At 29.8% G+C, this 24,062-nt stretch overlaps 1 protein-coding gene across 1 annotated transcript; it reads right to left on the bottom strand.

The window, feature by feature from the left end:
* Positions 1-1,774: 1,774 nt before the first annotated feature.
* Positions 1,775-23,684, bottom strand: LOC143085359 (lysosomal Pro-X carboxypeptidase-like). The gene is made up of 9 exons (XM_076261635.1): positions 23,518-23,684; positions 16,424-16,567; positions 14,929-15,030; positions 13,431-13,612; positions 12,043-12,200; positions 11,075-11,247; positions 10,265-10,429; positions 9,150-9,337; positions 1,775-2,098 (listed from the first exon to the last, which is right to left on the bottom strand). The coding sequence occupies exons 1-9, from the start codon at positions 23,668-23,670 to the stop codon at positions 1,900-1,902; spliced, it is 1,464 nt and encodes a 487-aa protein (XP_076117750.1). The 5' UTR covers positions 23,671-23,684; the 3' UTR covers positions 1,775-1,899.
* Positions 23,685-24,062: the final 378 nt, after the last annotated feature.

The following is a 24,062-nucleotide window of genomic DNA, read 5'->3' as shown; positions in this document are numbered from 1 at the left end:
TATTTCAGTTGATTCAATACATTTTTGTGAAAGATTTTAACTGATTTAGTCATTAAAAATGCTCTGATTCAAGCTTATATAAATATGAAAAATCTATCAAATATGCCAAAAAATGTCCCTTTTCAGATGGTTTTTGTCAAAAATGAAAGTGGCTTCATCCGTGTTCATCCTCAACTTTTATATATGTTATGTATTATCATCAAATACAACTTATATTTCAATATTAAGAATGAACACAAATGCGGTCATTTTCATTCAAGACGGAAACCCTCTAAAATTCAACTAATATGCTTAAATTGTGAAGATTTCAGCAATTTAGCATGACTTAATGATGCTAGTATTCGATAAATGTACATTGTATTGTCAAAAACAGCACATGTTTATGTAGCTGAAGCATTCTACTTTCCAATAAATAACTAAAAGTTTACATTTTAACAATTTTGTAAAAATGCTATATTTTGGGGCCGAAAAAGGGGTCTTACTGGACCTACTCCTTTGCATTTTAATTGGTTGAAGCCTTGTGAGAAAATAACACACCAATAAAACTGTCCTCTTGTGTGACTCTTTTCTTGGTTGGGTATCCATATAAAAAGTGATTTGACTCCTAGAAATCATTAGAACCCTGTCAAAATTTACCATCCATAAAGTCTAGGCGTATTTTTTCCAGTTTTCAGAAAACTGTATCAACGCAAAATACTGAAGTAAGCATCTTTAAAAAGACCAAGAGAATTGCTCATTGATTCACAAATCAATGTCCTACAAGTCTCAAAGAATGATAAGACATACAGTTTTTCTTTTTGTTAGCTGTATTTCATTTGTGCAAAGGTCCATCTCATCATTCTAGCCCTTTACCTGTGTCACCATGGGGAATCAGTTTAATGAAAATAGGTATTTTAGAAAGGCTTCATATTCAATAAAACAGCTAAAAATCAAATAAAATAGTTTATTAGGATAAGTAGCAAAATACATTTCATTCAGCACCAGTTTAAATATCAATAAAAATTTAAAAACAATAATAACATTTTCAGCTGTACTGAGGTCACATAATATACTATATAAGATCTGACAAGGAAATAAATTTGTGTTAATCAGGTTATCATCAATATTTACAAAAAGTTATTTTGTAAAATAGTAAGTCGATTGATGAATAAACAAATATTCAGTTTCCATCGACCTATTCTGTTATTAGAAAAATGAAAATTCTCAGCATTTCTTGAAAAATCTTTTATTATCTAGTAAGTTATTTTTTTTTAATTTCTAGGTCATCTACAGTAGAAAAAGTAAACTAATATTAAAGCAGCTATAATAAAATAACTTTAGCATTTTTTTTAATATATATACAAAATAATTTAAAGGCTTTAAACAGTTTTTCAACTTCTACAAAAAAAAACGTTTTAGGATACTCACACCTGTAGACAGGGGGTTTGAGGAGTTCCTACCTCTCCCCCTTGAAAACAAACAAGCACTGTTAAAGTCGACGTTCTGTTCACATTTTAACTGTTAAAGTTAAGTATGATTGTTTTGCAAATCCATGTAACCTTATATTCTATATTGTAGAAATTACCAAAACAGCTAACCAAAAATAAATGATAAATGCATTTTAATGAAAATTTCAACTTTCCAGGTAAGATATTCCTGATCAGAATAAACAAACTTTCAAATCTAAAGAAAAAGAACTTTACTTTCAACAATAACTTTATAAACATGCGTTAGGCAAATGTTTTTAAAAATTCAACAAACAAATAAATAACAACCAACAAAAATATAATAAAGTTTTTTTTTTTAAGAATAGTCTTTTTACCATTATGCAATAATCAAAGAATACAATATATAACTCTTAACAAAAATTAATAAAAAAATATTTAATGCAATAAGAAGTGCCAGTATGTAATAAATTAATTATTTATAAAAATCTTTTATCCATTGTGTAATAATCTCTTTTTCTTTCTCTCTTGCTTGAGTGACATCTTTTGGATCATTTTTATTCGTACTTCTGAGATCTAAGTGGTGAGCCCCATCAGGTATAATGATAGCAGTTAGTGATACTGATAAAGATTCTGTTACTCCTCCTGAGGACCAAGGGTCTAATAAACCATTACTGTAAACAGAGAATAAATATACAATGGATTCATTGATGACCAACGGTCTAAATAGACCATTACTGTAAACAGAGAATAAATATACAATGGACTCATTGATGACCAACGATCTAAATAAACCATTAGTGTAAACAGAGAATAAATATACAATGGACTCATTGATGACCAACGATCTAAATAAACCATTACTGTAAACAAAGAATAAATATACAATGGACTCATTGATGACCAACGATCTAAATAGACCATTACTGTAAACAGAGAATAAATATATACAATGGACTCATTGATGACCAACGATCTAAATAAACCATTACTGTAAACAAAGAATAAATATACAATGGACTCATTGATGACCAACGATCCAAATAAATCATTACTGTAAACAGAGAATAAATATACAATGGACTCATTGATGACCAACGATCTAAATAAACCATTACTGTAAACAGAGAATAAATATACAATGGACTCATTGATGACCAACGATCTAAATAAACCATTACTGTAAACAAAGAATGAATATACAATGGACTCATTGATGACCAACGATCTAAATAAACCATTACTGTAAACAGAGAATAAATATACAATGGATTCATTGATGACCAATGATCTAAATAAACCATTACTGTAAACAGAGAATAAATATACAATGGATTCATTGATGACAATGATCTAAATAAACCATTACTGTAAACAGAGAATGAATATACAATGGACTCATTGATGACCAACGATCTAAATAAACCATTACTGTAAACAGAGAATAAATATACAATGGACTCATTGATGACCAACGATCTAAATAAACCATTACTGTAAACAAAGAATGAATATACAATGGACTCATTGATGACCAACGATCTAAATAAACCATTACTGTAAACAAAGAATAAATATACAATGGACTCATTGATGACCAACGATCTAAATAGACCATTACTGTAAACAGAGAATAAATATATACAATGGACTCATTGATGACCAACGATCTAAATAAACCATTACTGTAAACAAAGAATAAATATACAATGGACTCATTGATGACCAACGATCCAAATAAATCATTACTGTAAACAGAGAATAAATATACAATGGACTCATTGATGACCAACGATCTAAATAAACCATTACTGTAAACAGAGAATAAATATACAATGGACTCATTGATGACCAACGATCTAAATAAACCATTACTGTAAACAAAGAATGAATATACAATGGACTCATTGATGACCAACGATCTAAATAAACCATTACTGTAAACAGAGAATAAATATACAATGGATTCATTGATGACCAATGATCTAAATAAACCATTACTGTAAACAGAGAATAAATATACAATGGATTCATTGATGACAATGATCTAAATAAACCATTACTGTAAACAGAGAATGAATATACAATGGACTCATTGATGACCAACGATCTAAATAAACCATTACTGTAAACAAAGAATGAATATACAATGGACTCATTGATGACCAACGATCTAAATAAACCATTACTGTAAACAAAGAATGAATATACAATGGACTCATTGATGACCAACGATCTAAATAAACCATTACTGTAAACAAAAAATGAATATACAATGGACTCATTGATGACCAACGATCCAAATAAACCATTACTGTAAACAAAGAATAAATATACAATGGATTCATTGATGACCAACGATCTAAATAAACCATTACTGTAAACAGAGAATAAATATACAATGGACTCATTGATGACCAACGATCTAAATAAACCATTACTGTAAACAGAGAATAAATATACAATGGACTCATTGATGACCAACGATCTAAATAAACCATTACTGTAAACAAAGAATGAAAATACAATGGACTCATTGATGACCAACGATCTAAATAAACCATTAGTGTAAACAGAGAATAAATATACAATGGACTCATTGATCACCAACGATCTAAATAAACCATTACTGTAAACAAAGAATAAATATACAATGGACTCATTGATGACCAACGATCTAAATAAACCATTACTGTTAACAGAGAATAAATATACACTGGACTCATTGATGACCAACGATCTAAATAAACCATTACTGTAAACAGAGAATAAATATACACTGGACTCATTGATGACCAACGATCCAAATAAACCATTAGTGTAAACAGAGAATAAATATACACTGGACTCATTGATGACCAACGATCCAAATAAACCATTACTGTAAACAAAGAATAAATATACAATGGACTCATTGATGACCAACGATCTAAATAAACCATTACTGTAAACAAAGAATAAATATACAATGGACTCATTGATGACCAACGATCTAAATAAATCATTACTGTAAACAAAGAATAAATATACAATGGATTCATTGATGACCAACGATCTAAATAGACCATTACTGTAAACAGAGAATAAATATACAATGGACTCATTGATGACCAACGATCTAAATAAACCATTACTGTAAACAAAGAATAAATATACAATGGACTCATTGATGACCAACGATCTAAATAAATCATTACTGTAAACAAAGAATAAATATACAATGGATTCATTGATGACCAACGATCTAAATAAACCATTACTGTAAACAGAGAATAAATATACAATGAACTCATTGATGACCAACGATCTAAATAAACCATTACTGTAAACAGAGAATAAATATACAATGGACTCATTGATGACCAACGATCTAAATAAACCATTACTGTAAACAGAGAATAAATATACAATGAATTCATTGATGACCAACGATCCAAATAAACCATTACTGTAAACAAAGAATAAATATACAATGGACTCATTGATGACCAACGATCCAAATAACCCATTAGTGTAAACAGAGAATAAATATACACTGGACTCATTGATGACCAATGGTCTAAATAAACCATTACTGTAAACAAAGAATAAATATACAATGGACTCATTGATGACCAACGATCCAAATAAACCATTACTGTAAACAGAGAATAAATATACAATGGATTCATTGATGACCAATGGTCTAAATAAACCATTACTGTAAACAGAGAATAAATATACAATGGACTCATTGATGACCAACGATCTAAATAAACCATTACTGTAAACAAAGAATAAATATACAATGGATTCATTGATGACCAACGATCTAAATAAACCATTACTGTAAACAGAGAATAAATATACAATGGACTCATTGATGACCAATGGTCTAAATAAACCATTACTGTAAACAAAGAATAAATATACAATGGACTCATTGATGACCAACGATCTAAATAAACCATTACTGTAAACAAAGAATAAATATACAATGAATTCATTGATGACCAACGATCCAAATAAACCATTACTGTAAACAGAGAATAAATATACAATGGACTCATTGATGACCAACGATCTAAATAAACCATTACTGTAAACAGAGAATAAATATACAATGGACTCATTGATGACCAACGATCTACATAAACCATTACTGTAAACAGGGAATAAATATACAATGAATTCATTGATGACCAACGATCCAAATAAATCATTACTGTAAACAAAGAATAAATATACAATGGACTGATTGATGACCAACGATCCGAATAAACCATTATTGTAAACAGAGAATAAATATACAATGGATTCATTGATGACCAATGGTCTAAATAAACCATTACTGTAAACAGAGAATAAATATACAATGGACTCATTGATGACCAACGATCTACATAAACCATTACTGTAAACAGAGAATAAATATACAATGGACTCATTGATGACCAACGATCTAAATAAACCATTACTGTAAACAGAGAATAAATATACAATGGACTCATTGATGACCAACGATCTACATAAACCATTACTGTAAACAGAGAATAAATATACAATGAATTCATTGATGACCAACGATCCAAATAAACCATTACTGTAAACAAAGAATAAATATACAATGGACTCATTGATGACCAACGATCCGAATAAACCATTACTGTAAACAGAGAATAAATATACCATGGATTCATTGATGACCAATGGTCTAAATAAACCATTACTGTAAACAGAGAATAAATATACAATGGACTCATTGATGACCAACGATCTACATAAACCATTACTGTAAACAGAGAATAAATATACAATGGACTCATTGATGACCAACGATCTAAATAAACCATTACTGTAAACAGAGAATAAATATACAATGGACTCATTGATGACCAACGATCTACATAAACCATTACTGTAAACAGAGAATAAATATACAATGAATTCATTGATGACCAACGATCCAAATAAACCATTACTGTAAACAAAGAATAAATATACAATGGACTCATTGATGACCAACGATCCAAATAAACCATTACTGTAAACAGAGAATAAATATACAATGGATTCATTGATGACCAATGGTCTAAATAAACCATTACTGTAAACAGAGAATAAATATACAATGGACTCATTGATGACCAACGATCTAAATAGACCATTACTGTAAACAGAGAATAAATATACAATGGACTCATTGATGACCAACGATCTAAATAAACCATTACTGTAAACAAAGAATAAATATACAATGGATTCATTGATGACCAACGATATAAATAAATCATTACTGTACACAGAGAATAAATATACAATGGACTCTTTGATGACCAACGATCTAAATAGACCATTACTGTAAACAGAGAATAAATATACAATGGATTCATTGATGACCAATGGTCTAAATAAACCATTACTGTAAACAAAGAATAAATATACAATGGACTCATTGATGACCAAAGATCTAAATAAACCATTACTGTAAACAAAGAATAAATATACAATGGACTCATTGATGACCAACGATCTAAATAAACCATTACTGTAAACAGAGAATAAATATACAATGGACTCATTGATGACCAACGATCTAAATAAACCATTACTGTAAACAGAGAATAAATATACAATGGACTCATTGATGACCAACGATCTAAATAAACCATTACTGTAAACAGAGAATAAATATACAATGGACTCATTGATGACCAACGATCTAAATAAACCATTACTGTAAACAAAGAATGAATATACAATGGACTCATTGATGACCAACGATTTAAATAAACCATTACTGTAAACAGAGAATAAATATACAATGGACTCATTGATGACCAACGATCTAAATAAACCATTACTGTAAACAAAGAATAAATATACAATGGATTCATTGATGACCAACGGTCTAAATAAACCATTACTGTAAACAGAGAATAAATATACAATGGACTCATTGATGACCAACGATCCAAATAAACCATTACTGTAAACAGAGAATAAATATACAATGGACTCATTGATGACCAACGATCTAAATAAACCATTACTGTAAACAGAGAATAAATATACAATGGACTCATTGATGACCAACGGTCTAAATAAACCATTACTGTAAACAAAGAATAAATATACAATGGACTCATTGATGACCAACGATCTAAATAAACCATTACTGTAAACAGAGAATAAATATACAATGGATTCATTCATCACCAACGATCTAAATAAACCATTACTGTAAACAGAGAATAAATATACACTGGACTCATTGATGACCAACGATCCAAATAAACCATTTGTGTAAACAGAGAATAAATATACAATGGACTCATTGATCACCAACGATCTAAATAAACCATTACTGTAAACAAAGAATAAATATATAATGGACTCATTGATGACCAACGATCTAAATAGACCATTACTGTAAATAGAGAATAAATATACAATGGATTCATTGATGACCAACGATCTAAATAAACCATTACTGTAAACAGAGAATAAATATACAATGGACTCATTGATGACCAACGATCCAAATAAACCATTACTGTAAACAGAGAATAAATATACAATGGACTCATTGATGACCAACGATCTAAATAAACCATTAGTGTAAACAGAGAATAAATATACAATGGACTCATTGATGACCAACGATCTAAATAGACCATTACTGTAAACAAAGAATAAATATACAATGGACTCATTGATGACCAACGATCTAAATAAACCATTACTGTAAACAGAGAATAAATATATAATGGACTCATTGATGACCAACGATCTAAATAAACCATTACTGTAAACAGAGAATAAATATACAATGGATTCATTGATGACCAACGATCTAAATAAACCATTACTGTAAACAGAGAATAAATATACAATGGACTCATTGATGACCAACGATCTAAATAAACCATTACTGTAAACAAAGAATAAATATACAATGGACTCATTGATGACCAACGATCTAAATAAACCATTACTGTAAACAGAGAATAAATATACAATGGACTCATTGATGACCAACGATCTAAATAAACCATTACTGTAAACAAAGAATGAAAATACAATGGACTCATTTATTTTCATGGATATAAATTTTTGGGGATACACGAGTAGTTCTATAATTCACTGATACTGTGTAATCATTATTATTTCTTGAATGTCAATTTTTATAGATTTCCTGATTACCATGGAACTACGAATTTCAATGTTAAAGAAATAACAAATTTCCTATCATTATATTAGAAATTTATGCAGACTTTTAAAAAACCATGAAATTAAAATCCATAAAAATGCAAGTTTTTCTCAATCCATGAAAATTGGTACCCATGAAAATAAATGATTCCATAGTATTTGTACTTTTGCATTCCAGCCTATATAAAATTTGTACTTTGTGTAACCTTAAAATTAACTTTTACCAACGAAATATATACGTAAAATTGGTATCCCATGCAAAGAATCTACAGTAAATCTTCAAAACTTATCAAAATGTATGCACTAGTGAGTCTTAAGAATATATGGTACCTTAAAGCTAAATAAAATAAAACAATAAAAGCTTGTTTTAAAAGAATTGAAGATTACAAGTTTATTTTCTAAAACTGATTTTCATTGTAATAAGAATGCTTAGTTTCTGACATATGATTGGATACCATTTACAATCAACATCAGTATGTGTTACGTAATGATACACCAATATCTGTGTTTCAATATCATGTAAATATTTCATACCTAAATATTATGTTTGAAGCTGTAGTTATATTTTTTCCTCCATATTGTATAATTGGCCACATTGGTCTAGGTGTAACTGACCATTGTTTTTGGCATTGTTTGGAATAATCATCAAAGTTCCATTCTACTGGCTCAAACATGTCATCTTTACCATTAGAACAGGTTGGCATTACCATTTCTGTACAAGCCTAGAAAGAAATGTAGTAAAACAGTAGAAAATACTGTCTGAAGGGCACAAGAAAACCTGAAAGTAACTTTTTGAAGAAAATTGTTTTCCTTAAACTATAACAACTCATGCTAGTTAACAGATGAAATGTCGAATGTGTCACATATATCACCAAAAAATCCATGCAAAAATTTAATTGAAAAATTGGATTGGTTGAGAAGTGTTTGGTTTATGTACCAGCAACCTTATCCCCAGAATAAAGGTGAATGACATATGGAACCACTGCATTGAAAAGCTTTGGAAAATTTGTTGTTCTCATTTTGTCATGAAAGTATAAAAAGAGTACCTTATCTCCATTTTCTTCGAACAGCAAGTAAATTTGTACTATCCATGTTGCCCACTTATTGGAAATGGGTATCATTTCATATATTTTTGTAAAACATCCTTATTTGTGGTATGAAAATGCTTTTGAATATTATAGAAATACGGAGATGTTGCATGATTGTCAATGAGAAAACTATCAATCAAAGTTCAAATGAAGTGGAGGTAAGCAATTTTAGGCAACCATTTTATTTCATTTAAAAGTGTTCGATGGTAATTTCATTTAAATTTATCATTAATGAAGGCTTTTTATATAGAAGTTGGTGCTATTTTTATGCTGGTATTTTTTATTGACTGTTATTTAATCTTGTACCAGTCTTATACATTTATTCTGAACAAAGGGAGATAATCCAAATAGTTTACAAATTAAGTATTTTAAAGCTTGTTTTAAATTATCTTCTCTGAAGTAGTGGCAAAAGGAGGCATATCCTCTGTAGTAGCCTATATTTTGACCTCAAAGTGTCATCTGGGTTTTGATTGTGTCTTGGGTTCCTATTTAGTTTAACATTACACACATCACATTAAATTCAAATTCAATAGTGGTCTTTGAAAACACAAATATGTATACCTGATAGTCCCAACCCATTGTTCCTAAATCCTGGGTTGCTTCCTGGTTAATATCTAGACAGGATGCCTTGCCAGTATAGTTATAATACATATTAACTGCCTCATATACTGAAGATAATAATGTCACATCTGGTGTCAATGGTTTTGACAAATAAGAACAGACACCCTGTAAAATACAGTAAAATGTATAATCAACATTTACAACATACAAGATAAATAATTGTTAAAAATATTAAAATAAAGAGTTATTAAACCCCATTGTCCTTGATTGATGAACTTATTAATCTAATCTTGTATGTTTTTAATTTTAGTTCATTTATATGTTCAGAGTTTTGTATGACATTTATTTTTACTAAACTAGTGCACATTTTGTTTAGAGGACAGCTGAAGCCAACAGCTGGTGCTTGATTTTTTTTATGTGTTGATGACCTATTGGTGACCTTCAAATGTTTTTGCTTTAATCGGGTTGTTGTCTTTCTATTTAACACATGCTGCATTTCCATACTCAATTTTATAATACAAATTTAACAGTTACACAGAAATTGTAGAATATTGCAAAATGTGGGACTAAATTCTAGCACCATTCATATCCAATAAAAATTTATGTGTACCATTCTTTTAAAAAGAAATTGGAATTGAAACTTTAATACACTTCTTTAATTCCATCATGAAAGACACTGATATCAGATATTTCAGTGTCATTTTTCCCAGAATAAATTTTTTTGAATTTTGTTTTGAATCATGACACTGATCTCTTTTAAAATAAATTATCAAAAAGTTTGTTTCTTACTGGAATGAAACACATGATTACCTTTACAGGCCAGGCAGGCAATGGTTCTAGAAAGTTTGATGGGTATGGATAATCAACCATAGTTAAATCAACCCAGGTTTCTTGTAACCATGCCTTGAATGTACCGACATCTTCTATAGATTGTAAAGGCTTGCATAGTCTAAATGTGTCGCTGATGGATTTTCTTCCAGTCTCTGTAAAATATAACATAAATCAAAACATTATAAAACAGAAAAAAGTGTTTATAAATGTTTAAAAACGTAAAAACCATTATCATAGAAAATGAAAACGAAAATGAAAACTGTATTCATTGAGATTTTGTTCATCTTAAACAACAAATAATCAATGTTTTATTGAAAAAACTCTGTTGGAATCACATTATTTAGAACTGACATTTTTAATATCAAGCCATGATGTATTTTTTTAAATGCAAAAATCAAATCTTAAAATTGTGTTTTTTTTTTTTGTACAATTACAGAAAAAAAATATCTGAACTTATTTCATCATGATTAGAATGAACTTAACTTTTTTCTATTGTTGCATGACTGTAGTATTTTGTTAAAAATTAAAATTATTCATCTTACCCAGTTGTAGTTTTACAAGATCATTTTAATACAAGCAAGGGATGTTTTATAATTATCATTGGGTTTGTCTTTGAGTGATATTAAATTTGCTTTACCATAGTCAAATAACCAGCTGGTTAAAGAATTGCCTAGTGTTATCATTGTAACCTAAAAGTGTTTGTTACAGGTATTAATAAGTATACTGTAAAATCAGAAATTATTGTGAGGTTTTTATAAATGCGAATAATGCAACTGGGTGAGTATCGCAATAAGAAGAATTCACATTCTGATATTTTAAGGTATTATCAGTATCACAATAATTAATCACCCATTAATGTCTTTTTTCAAAAATTGCAAAAATAATAAATGCACACAATAATTTCTGATTTTACTGTAGTACATTATGATTCAAGATAAAGCTGTTACCTGTTGTTGCTACTTTATTGATAGTCATCCATGAATTCCTGATGTTGTCTGCACATGTAGGATTATGGTGTTTAAATGTATTAGTGACTGTCTTCAAAAATGCTCCACAATCTACTAAATCTGTAAACTGCCAGATAGGAGCTGATGCTGCCAAAGCCCTGTGTAAAAACAAATTAGTTATTGATATGTTGTACCTTTTTTCTTTGAGGTTCAGGAACATTTAAAAATAATAAAAGCCCGGTAATAAATTGAACAAAGTATCTACCCATAAATACAGATACATTTTGATACTATACTTGTAGTGAGATAAAAAAAAAAAGACACTCTTAGTAACTGGTAAATTGCTTTAAAAAACTAGCTGGTATATAGAAAAGGATATTATAAGGGGAGATAAGTCAGAGCTCTTACAATCAAGTTTAAAGATTTTGATTTCTGTATTTAGAGATTTAAATTTGTATAGTTTCATGGTTTGTCTCCTTTTATTTCTGAACAAAATATGACTTCAAAAATATTATTTGACCTGAATAAAAATGTTGCAAATATTGAAAAGGTTACCAAAAATGCATTTCCTAAACCATGTTTCAATATAATTAGTCATTTATCTACATACAGCCAAACCATTTTCTTTTGGAATAACCAACAGAGACATTGTTTTTTAAATAGAATATGTAACAATTTATAATCTTTTAAATATATATCCTTGATGTCTCATGGGTTTTCGTACTATTTAAAAGAATCATTGTGACGTCACAATTTCCGTTGAAAAAATGCATTAATGAAGTCATATGACGTACACAAAAATATATGATATATATGAAAAAATGAAGAAAATGTCACATAAGATCAAAGTATATATCTCAAATATTTAAAACTCTCGAAAATAATGTCATTATCATATTCAATGCCATAAAGTCTAATAATACACTTTCATCCTGTTGTTTTGCAAAATCGTATAACCTGATCACGTCAATTTGTCAGACTCTAAATCACCAAAAGATAAACAAATGTACTGGTATATAAATTTCAATGATTTGCCATCAAAAAACAAATATCCCAAATTACAAAAATTAAAAAATATTGTTCATTTAATTAAAAAATAATTGATAAACCATTGCCCAGTCATCTTTTTTATTGCATGTTAAATAAGGATATACTTGACCCCTAAACAAATTGTTGGCTCCTAATCTGGATAAAGTAGTAGCTTTAATAAAGGCCTTAAAATGAAACCTATATCTAGCTTCAATTTCAAATTAGGATTTATTGATCAATGTGACAATGAATCATTGATAATACAATGACTAGATAGAAATATGCCTTTTTGTTGAAAATTTACATATTTCAATTCATGGATGAGTTGTTTCATTTCTTGACATATAATGTGTTAATACCCTTGTACTGAATGTGGATACTTCATTCTGAACCAAGCTGACAACATTCCACCATATGATCCACCAAATGCAATGACTGGTACCTTCTGCCCAGGGTACCAGTCTGATCTCAAATAATCAATAAATACTGCAAAATCTGCCAATGCCTGTTCAGATGTCAAATACTGGAGTTTGGTAGGATCCTGAAATAAATGAATACATTATTATTTAAAAAAAAAATTCTTCAGAACAAGGCTTACAGTTTATAATACACTGTAATAGAGAGGCTACAGTGGCAGAGTGGTCTAAGTAGTTACTACTGTAATCACTAGCCAGTCAACACTGAAGTTCAAACCCTCCTCATGCTGGTGCACTCCAATCTTAATTGACTAGGATTGGCAGTTTTCCTATTGAAGGTCGATAGTTTTCTCAGACATCCTGGCTTCCGCCACCTTTAAAATCTGACTGCCTCGAAAAAGTCTAAATGAAGTGCTTAAAGTGGCGTTAAAATGTCAAAAAGCAAAATCAAATTACTGTAATAAATTTTCCTATGAGTCACAATCAATCATACCCTTGACCATGGCATACATGTACATGTTTAAAATATAATTCAAACCACTGACCCTTTTTAAAGATATAATCCCTGACTTGAGATGTTGAGATCACAACAATCTATACATGAAATTAGACAGATCACACATTATTGTATTCTGTGGTGTGATTTTATAATGTCACATCAGGTTCACAACCCAAGATTTCAAACAATATCCAACATCATTGATCTAAAACAAAAATATAACTGGTCCAAAATTGTAAAAGTTTAGTAATGTTCAGCCATATATGGAATAAAGCAACTATACCTGGCAGAATAGTTCTCTAAGTCAGACATCTTTCAAAATAATTTCTAGTAATTATTTATGTATTATAATCAAATGTCAATACAAGTTTTAAAAATATCATTATTATCCAATACACAATTCACAAGCTTAGAACATCACCATATTGGTTTGAAAAAATAACATGTATTAATATTTTGATAGAATAGAATGGTGATAAAACCCATCAGCAAAACAATTATTCAAAGTAATTCAAATTATGCCTATCTGTACACAAATATTAAGAACAGAAATGAATAGTTTAAAACTCCCTTTTATCATGTTTATAAGGATAAGCGGGTCCCATTTGGGTCTACTCGTGACACGGGATTGCTGATTTTTTTGTAAGGGTGACACGTGAAAGTCAAATTATTGTGCCCTAAAAACAGGAAATAGGATCGGGACATGGGAAATTACCAAAAAATGAGAATTGCTTACGTATATAGTGTAAGCGGGATACAGGAATCTGATAAATCAATAAGCAGGATCCGGGATCCTAACCCCCAATGAGTCCCCCGGATAAAATAGATAAAGACTCATCTGTGTTTACCTTTGCTCTTCATTCAAAAAGATGAAAATGACAAAATGTTTGACCTTTGTGCTGAAAATTTTGTATGTTTCTTTGGTATACTGATATACTTCACCTTAAATGATTCTTTACCATAGGGTAATGACTGTCCATAGTATCTATGTTCACCGAATATAACCATTGCTTTCAGTTCCTTGGCCAATTCCCACATAAAGCCCTGTAAAATTGTGTAAATAGATTTCACATAAGTTAGGCATCTAAAACAATTTACATAAGTAGTTAAGACATACAATATGTTTTAATTCTGAGATAAGTAATATTACATTCTGCTCAAATCCCAAAATTCTGACCTATGTCAAGGTATATATGTATTTGATCACTGTTTATATAATATATCACAATTTTCTAGATGCAACAATTAAGACCTTACCATACATTATAGACACTTTTCTGTTATTCTAGACAGTAAAGGGGTCTCTAAATGTCTATACGGGTAATATGCTATAGATTTTCTCACTTTGCTGTCTCTTTGACATTTACCTACATGTTTTTGTTACCAATACATGCATTTCTAAATTAAGAAATCTTTTGTCTGTTAAGTGTCTCCTTCACAGCTTGCACTTGAAGTATGGATTTTGCTCATTTTAAAGGCTGCACAGCATGTACATGTACAGTGACATACAGCATGTACAGTTAACTAAATTAATGTCATTAGGATTATTTATTATTATTATTATACAGTATTTATAACAGCGTATTATATAATATCAAAAATTACCTGAAGCACTTTACAACATATTCATACACATATATAAGTATTAACAATAAAATATGAAAGCCCATATTATGAGATCCTAAAACAAACATATTTAAAATAACTGGCATATAAAACTATACTATTAAATTTTCTGATATCATCAACAATAAAATTTATATAAATGGGCATGGTAAAATAAAGGAAACATTGAACCCGTACAAATAAAAATAAGAAATTAAAAAAAAAATATTTGCTTAAAAATTCAAAAATTACAGTGATATAAAATATTTTAAGAACTATGAAAAAGCATGTCTGAATAAATGAGTTTTCAGCTGTTTCTTAAAAGCGTTCACAGAATGGATGTTCCGTATATTACTTGGAAAATCATTCCATAGAACGGCTGCTGCTTTGTCGACACTGTTTGATAGTTATAATTATCACATTGACAATCATACCACTTCTCCAGCATCTATTTTGATACAGATAATATCTGAGACATGGTGAGATATATGACTTATTAATAATTCAAATGAGCAAAAAAGGAATACAATTTTATTCAAAAACCTCAAGTGTATGATAAAAGAGAATAATAATTACATTATAATATATTTATGTGTTCTGTTTAAAGTCAGGAGCATGGTAAACACCATCACATTCTTTATGTGCCAGGCCAAAGTAAGGAGCCTGTTATTTAGTGATTTTCATTGCTTCATTTCTTTAATAAATTGTATTGTATAAATTAAGTCGTTTGTTGCATATATATTGTTACACATGTTTCATATAGGGGCCTTTTATAGCTGAATGTACGGCAAATACTTTATTTCACATTCACAAAAATCTGTCTTTTACTCACAGTATTGTTACAAAACCAAGTGATGTCTCCTTCGTTACCAGTGTAAAAGAAAACTGGTCCCCCATCCTGTGTTGGCCTGAATCCTCCATACACCAGGTATCTCTGCTGAAATTCATCATTGTTACTAAATCCAAAATGGTCTACCTGAAGATATAATAATAAACCATTGTATCAATAATATTCCATTTATTAGAAATATATGGAAAAACAGGAAAGAAATTTTTGCAAAATTTCCATCTAGTTACTAACTTTTGATCATCTGTCCAAGTTTGGTCCACATAAAAAAGATGTGGTATGATTACCATGATAACCAATGACACAACTCTCCACACATCCAGGATAACTTAAGAAAGTTATTAATTAATGCTGTGTGTAATGTTAACTGGCAGAAAAACTAAGTCCATTTAGAAGTAAAATACAGATAGACAGCTGGTTTTTTATTACAAAATTTACTTCTTCATACTACATGTACTATAAGTTATGATCATTATGAAACAAGCTTCTGACCAAGTTTGGTACAAATCCAGGATAGTTAAATACCAAGTTTAAGAAAGTTATAATTTTTTTAAACATTTAACCACAGAGTGAATGTAATATTATTGCGAACCCTATGATAGTTTTCCATAGATTCACCTGCAAGTTACCTATCGATTTAAACTTTTGCAAGTTCTATTGTCCCATCTTACAAATACAACAGGTATTGTTCTCTGTATAGTTCATTCACCAGGACCTTTAAATTTCTTTTAGGAGAAATATATCACTCATTGATTAATTTACCTGACCAAAAAATTATATCTTTTTTTTATTGAAATACTTCTATAAACTCACATAAAATGTATGCAATATTGTATTTATTCAATATATCATTAATATATTTTCAATCTGTTCAATATAAAATCTGATTTAATAATAAAAAGTTTATTTTAGACACATTTTTTAGTATTTTCCAATGAATTTGCATGTTTTTGTTGTTGTTAATTTATAGACTATGTTTATGAAGACCTTAATTTAAAAATAATAATATTCAAATTTTTATTTATCAAACACACAAAAATATTGAATATTTGATCAGAAATCAACTTTTAATTTTTAAATCAGTATTAATATTGAACATATTAAAAACGAGTTTTTGGTATTGAATAAATACAACACCACATGCAGTTTTGTGAGTCCTTTCTTAGTATTGGTATAAGTATTTTTTCATCATTGATAGTTCAATTTTTTGTTCAGGTAAATTAATCAATGAGTGATAGATTTCTCCTAGAAGAAATTTAAATGTCCAAGTGAATAAACTACACAGAGAACAATACCTGTTGTATTTGTTAGATGGGACAATAGAACTGCCAAAAGTTTAAATCGACAGGTAACTAGCAGGTGAATCTATGGAAAACTATCATAGGGTTCGCTATAACTAGCCAAAAAAACTGAGTCCATTTATCATGTTTATAAGTAAACTATGCCCTTAAACCTTTAATTATCATATACGAGCTGTCTAAGTTTAGTAGAAATCTTGGATATTATAAGAAAGTTATTAAAATTTTTAAAAAATTAACCATATACGTGTTATACATGTAGTGAATGTAATGTTTACTAGCAGAAAAACTAAGTTTATTTATAAATATATACCCCAAAATCTATAAAGCCAGTATGCTGACATAAAAATGTGTCTCTGCACTAATGTTTTATCAATTCTCTTGCTACATGACATTTTTCATATGTCAAGAAGGGAATTACTATTACAAATTGTATTAATTTCTAAACTACAACTAGGCCTCATTCTTTTTGTTTTCATTATGTTCATTGTTGATTTTTATAAACATGATATAAAATTTTGTATGAATTTCGAAATTGTTGAACTTCATATAAATTGAACAAGAGCGCACATGCTGAAATGTCTCGCCTTTTTTACTAATCATTGAATATTATGTTGATAGTCCTAAATATAAAGCTTTATTACAACTGTCACATAAACTTAACATTAACCAAAAAAACTAAACATTAAAAGAACCATGAAAATGAGGTCAAGGTCAGATGAACCATGCCAGGCAGGCATGTACAGCTAACAATTCTTCCATACAACCAATATAGTTGACCTATTGCTCACAGTCTAAAAGAACAGACCAAAACACAAAAGCTTAACACTTAACAATGAACTGTGAAAATGAGGTCAAGGTCAAATAAAACCTGCCTGACTGACATATTACAATTATTCCATACACCATATATATATTAGACCTATTGCATTCAGTATATTAAAGAAAAACAGACCAAAACACAAAAACTTAACTATAACCACTGAACCATGATTTTTTTATGAAAATGAGGTCAAGGTCAGATGACACCAGTCAAGCCAGTTGGATACAATGTATGTATATCTTACAGTCCTTTCATACACCCAATATACTAGACCTATTGCATAATACATGTTATAGTATCTGAGATATGGGCTTGACCACCAAAACTTAACGTTGTTCACTGATTCTTGAAATGAGGTTGAGGTCAAGTGAAAACTGTCTGAAAGGCACGAGGACTAAAAGGTACACACATACCAAATATAGTTATCCTATGACTTAATTATATAATAAGAGAATTTGACATCACAAAAAAACTTAACTTTTTTTCAAGTAGTCAATGAACCATGAAAATGAGGTCATGGACATTTGACATGTGACTGACGGAAACTTCGTAACATGAGGCATCCATATACAAAGTATGAAGCTTCCAGGTCTTCCACCTTCTATAATATAAAGCTTTTTAGAAGACGCAGGCTCGACAAAAATGTGACATCCTGTTACTCCAACAACCATTATTCTGACAGCCCATTACTCCGACAGCCCACTATTCGACAGCTCATTATTCCGACAACCCATTATTCCAACAGCTCATTATTCCGACAATGCATCTTTCTTAGTGTATACTATGGGTAAATTTTCTCTAAAAAGACCAACTCTGTTCTCTATATATGATATGTGTTGTAGTCTGTTTTGATTCCAATTATTCTTCTCATGCGGGATATGTGTCTCAGTATATATTGGAGTTGATACAAATGATTATTGCAACTACTCACGGAAATTAGCAACTAATGTCGTGTCAGTCAAAATGAGAAAAACAAAGAGACAAAAAATACAAACCCAGGTTCTAAAAAATAACAAGACAAATAGGACGAAATAGGTGTTCCAAAAAGATGAGCAATTCCAGCTTCTACCAAGACACCCACCCGTGCGATTTTATGAATATCATGTTCGAGTATGTGAACACTGACATAGGCAAACTGAATACTTATTTTTCATTTAAAAGACTGCTATCAGTAGAAGAAAAATATTTAGATATGATTGGTTTTAAGAAAGGCAGTGCATATGTTAATTAGGAATCTGTGCTCACCAATTACATTAGGAATTGAAAATGTCAGATAGTCAGAATATTGTATTGCAAGATATGAGTGCTTAACTGTTTAAATTGTACAGCTGACATTGGCTGAGGATGAGGGTCATTTTTCAATCGAATGCTCACTTCATAATAATTTGAGAGATGAACTCTTTCAGCATATTTCTAGCACTTGTCAGAACTTTAAAATGTTAGATAAACATGATAAATCTTCGAAATTTGTTTTTGATGTTAACACAAGAAAACTTGACTATTAAAAAAAATATGATTTTACTGTTAGTTCTTTTGACTTCTGTAGAACAGGTCTTGATACTGTTATTAGATATCAGTGTGTTAGTTGGATTTTCTATTTTGTTTTGGCTCTGATTCTGAATGATTCTGATTCTGAATGGTGATATAATAATTTCCCAATTTTGTTTCTTAGTAATATTGTTTTTTCTTCTTCTCTGAGTTGGTAAAATAACTCAAAACTAGGTAAGACATGGACAGTAGTATTAAATATGGACCATAATTTGCTATTGGGCTCGTTTCCTATAACGATAGAAAAGTGATAAAAATGTGTATTACTGTAAGAAAAGTTGTAACTACATCTAAACTAGTAAAGATGCCTTTATTTTTATCAACATACAAGTGTATGCTACTCTTCCCTAGAAAAAAAATTGAAATTAACAAATTTCAAAGATTCATAATACAACCATATTTTTGTGTAGTTTCTCGCGTTACTTTTCGCTTCCGAAGTGCATTTATAACGCTGACTGATTTATAGATAATCGTCACCGGCAAATTTGTAACTTTTGCTTTCAAATAATAAAGAACATCGACCAATAAGAATAGTCAGAAGAAAATGCCGCGAACTATAAGTATTTCTGTAGCAGGTGTAAGAACACTAGCGTTACTTTGGTTTCCGATTTCGTAGCGCAAATTTTAGATGATGTTATCTGCTTTGTTGTAATAGAATTCTTTATAACAATATGCAAATATGAACTCTCGCGAGATGTTCAAACAGGTAAATCAGAGATGATTTACATTCTAGTTTTGTTCTTCGTAATAATTAAGTTAGAAAATGACGTTATCGTTATGCGTTACATTTCACACGAAACAGAAGTCCAGTTATTACCTTTTTGTTATTAAAATTGTTTTTGTCGTTAAGTTCTAATCATTTCCGGTCATACGTGAAACATGTGACTAACATGTGATCACGCCCTTACGGCCGGATATATGAAATACTAGGTCTAAACATTGTTTTTGTTTCCAACGGGATGTTAGCAAACATAATCTGTAGACTTGTTTTGTCTTGTTTAAAAAAGGAAAATACAATTTTCAAAGAGATTGCGCCAGGGGTCTATTATTTTTCCTATGTACATAATGTTACATACGATCTTGTGTAAAAATAAATGCCCAATGACTTGACAAAATCGATTTCAGATTTGACAGACGTCATAACACACTTCGTTTCCGGATAACGATGTAAAGGGTCCTTGGAAAATTCAATCGACATTACGTCTCTTATCATTGTGCCGATGCTCGTTGGATTGATTTTGCTTCAGCAGTAAATATTACTGGATATTTTAGGTGAATAAAGATAATTTAATAAAAAATACATGTTAATATACCGTTACACTTGGAATGTACAAAGTTGGTATCTTGATCACAAATTTTTATTATTTTTTTTTATTCATGTTCTGCAAACACTTTTCAGAAACGCAATAAACTTGTCAAAGGAGAAGTAAACTTTTACCATGCATGACTTGAAACGAAGTACTTTATTGATTTTAGCCCACTAAAGTAGGTTAAAATGTGGAAACCATGTAGATGGTGTACAGGTCACAAATATCACATGGTGCCTATTTTAAAGATTTTAATTACAAGTTAAAAGTTTTTTTCTTTACTGGATTTAAAGAATTTTACATTGCCAATGATTTGGAATAAATTGTATATAACTGGAATTTCAAAACCAAATATAAATACATTTTTTTGGCTAAAACATCAAGATACAACGATTATGGTATCCTGTATCAATGAAGAAAATATGGAAATTTCTGAATAAATTGTACTAATTGTTTTCAAAACAAGCACATACATTTAGGAGTTTTATAATACTGTTACATTTAAGATGGGTTTTAAGAAAAAGTATACTGTTCAGATTATTTTAAGCAGATTTTGCAATTAAATAAAACTAAAAAAATGCTTTTGGTTTCTTATGGTTTCCTGTCGCGTTTAAAAAAAACTTTAATTTAACATGGAAAATAGATTTTAAATATTAACATGAAGCAAGTAACATTAGTAATGGTGTTCATTTATGTCTTTTGAAATATATTGTGCAAAATAAAGAAAATAAAGATTGGTTTCCTGTTTGGTTTCCTGTCACGTAAACGGTGAATCAAAATGTATTAATTTTTTCTTGAAAAACTCAATTGTTCCATTAGTATTATATATTCTAACACCAACACAACCCACAGAATAAAAGTTAAAGTTTTAGAACTAATGTCTTATAAAAAAGGATACAAAAAGAAACCAAAGGCGGAATACCAAATTATGGTCCATATGTAGTACATGTATAGATATAAAAAATGAATAATTTAATTAAAAACAAAAAATAAAAAATAGTACATCTGTATCATATACCCAAGCACCTGTGAATCAAAAGTAGGGGTTTACTCTGTTACCTCTATCCGTCCGTCCCATGAATATTTTCGTTACATCTTTCAGGTTTTGAAAACACTTTAGCTATACCGTGTGATGCTATTCAGATTCATCACTCAACAATTTCCTGTTGAACGAATGCTTTTATATGCTCTTTATGGACCCAGAAATTTGGAAAATGAAAAATTCTATTCTGTTCTATAATTCTTTATACCATTGTATACAGATTTCAGATGGAGTTTATAGAAAGTATTCGGACTACCTATTTTATATATACAGAGTTATTTCTTAAAATATATTAAAACATATACTTAAGTGTCGGACTAATGGGTTGTCGGACCAAGAATCTGGGTCCATACGCGCCCATTCACTTTCGCCCCCTTTCACTTTACCACCCTACACGTTCGCACCCAATTTTTATTGGTTTTGTGTTTAATAACTTTGTAATCAAGTTTTGGCTAGTTTATTTCTATAAGTATATTTATTGTCATTGTCCCTAAATAACTTGTTTTTTTTGTGTTGAAAAATAATCTTAATCTGTTTTTGGTTAAGTATTGCTAACTTTTATTTAATTGTTTCAAAATAAAGTGAGACTATGACAACATATTTATTTGTGTTGAACAAATTTTAATCATGTTTTGGTTAGTGTATTGCTATGATTTTTTTTTCATTGTTTCAGATCAAAGGGGCCAAAGCTGTTATTAAAAATCTTTTTGTGTTTTTCATTTACAATCTTCAATGTTTTGCTCGTACCAAGCTAAAAACATGCAGTATTTACATCAAATCAATTAAAAACAACAATCTTGATTTTCTAGTTATTCAACTGGAACTCGAACGTGTAGGGTGCGAAAGTGTATTGGGCACGAACAGACCTGATACCTCGGACCAATGGGCTGACAGAACAATAGGCTGTCGGTTCAGTGAAAGTAAACAACAAAATCTCTATTTTGCCGAAGTATTTTCTGGACGAAGCGACCAAGGCTAAATCCACCATCAAGGCCGAAACGTCTTGTTTTCCCAATTTTTCGGCTGTCAGTGTCAATTTGAAATGCTAACCAGCGAATTACCTTTTGTTTGAAGTACAATGTTTTATAAAAGTATCCACTGTTGCTATTATTGCTTTTCAAATACTTGTTTTTCATATGTGGGAATTTAAAACCTTCATTTTCTGAGAAAACAATACAAATAATCAGAAATAACAAAATCAATTTTGCCGGCATTTTCTTGTCATGTGAGAGATCATGTGATAAAAGAATCATGTGATATTTAATAAATCTAAAAAATGAACTAGATGCGAATAAGGTGTCATACCACCAATTAAAAGTCCCTATCTGTTCAACCAAATATTGCAATTTTCACAGCTTTCTAAATATTTTACCTTAAGTTTAACTTCATAGAAACTAGGTATATCCTGAATTGTACAGGTGTCACCTTTCTGCATGCCAATTTTCAACATACATTCAAAATCATATAAGAAAGCAGAGAGCTTCCGAAAGGAGGTACCACTAAAAATAACCCCTGGTTTTCTGGAAATCTTAAATTAGTATACTATGGAGCGCATTAATCCTCAATTTTTAATGCAAACTCATAGACAGGTAAATTTTGGCTCAAA

Source organism: Mytilus galloprovincialis, chromosome 8, assembly GCF_965363235.1.
Source record: "Mytilus galloprovincialis chromosome 8, xbMytGall1.hap1.1, whole genome shotgun sequence".
Classification (NCBI taxonomy): domain Eukaryota; kingdom Metazoa; phylum Mollusca; class Bivalvia; order Mytilida; family Mytilidae; genus Mytilus; species Mytilus galloprovincialis.
The sequence above is the reverse complement of the archived record's forward strand: the minus strand, read 5'-3'. Positions and strand labels throughout refer to the sequence as shown.

Bases quoted from the DNA above. Each gene is read 5' to 3' on its own strand.
- LOC143085359 (XM_076261635.1), bottom strand. From the start codon at position 23,670: ATGCCGGCAAAATTGATTTTGTTATTTCTGATTATTTGTATTGTTTTC. The intron at 13,613-14,928 runs GTGAAGTATATC...CATTTATTTCAG, and splicing joins ATGGTAAAGAATCATTTAAG to GATCCTACCAAACTCCAGTA. The intron at 11,248-12,042 runs GTAACAGCTTTA...TATATTTTACAG, and splicing joins CAATAAAGTAGCAACAACAG to AGACTGGAAGAAAATCCATC.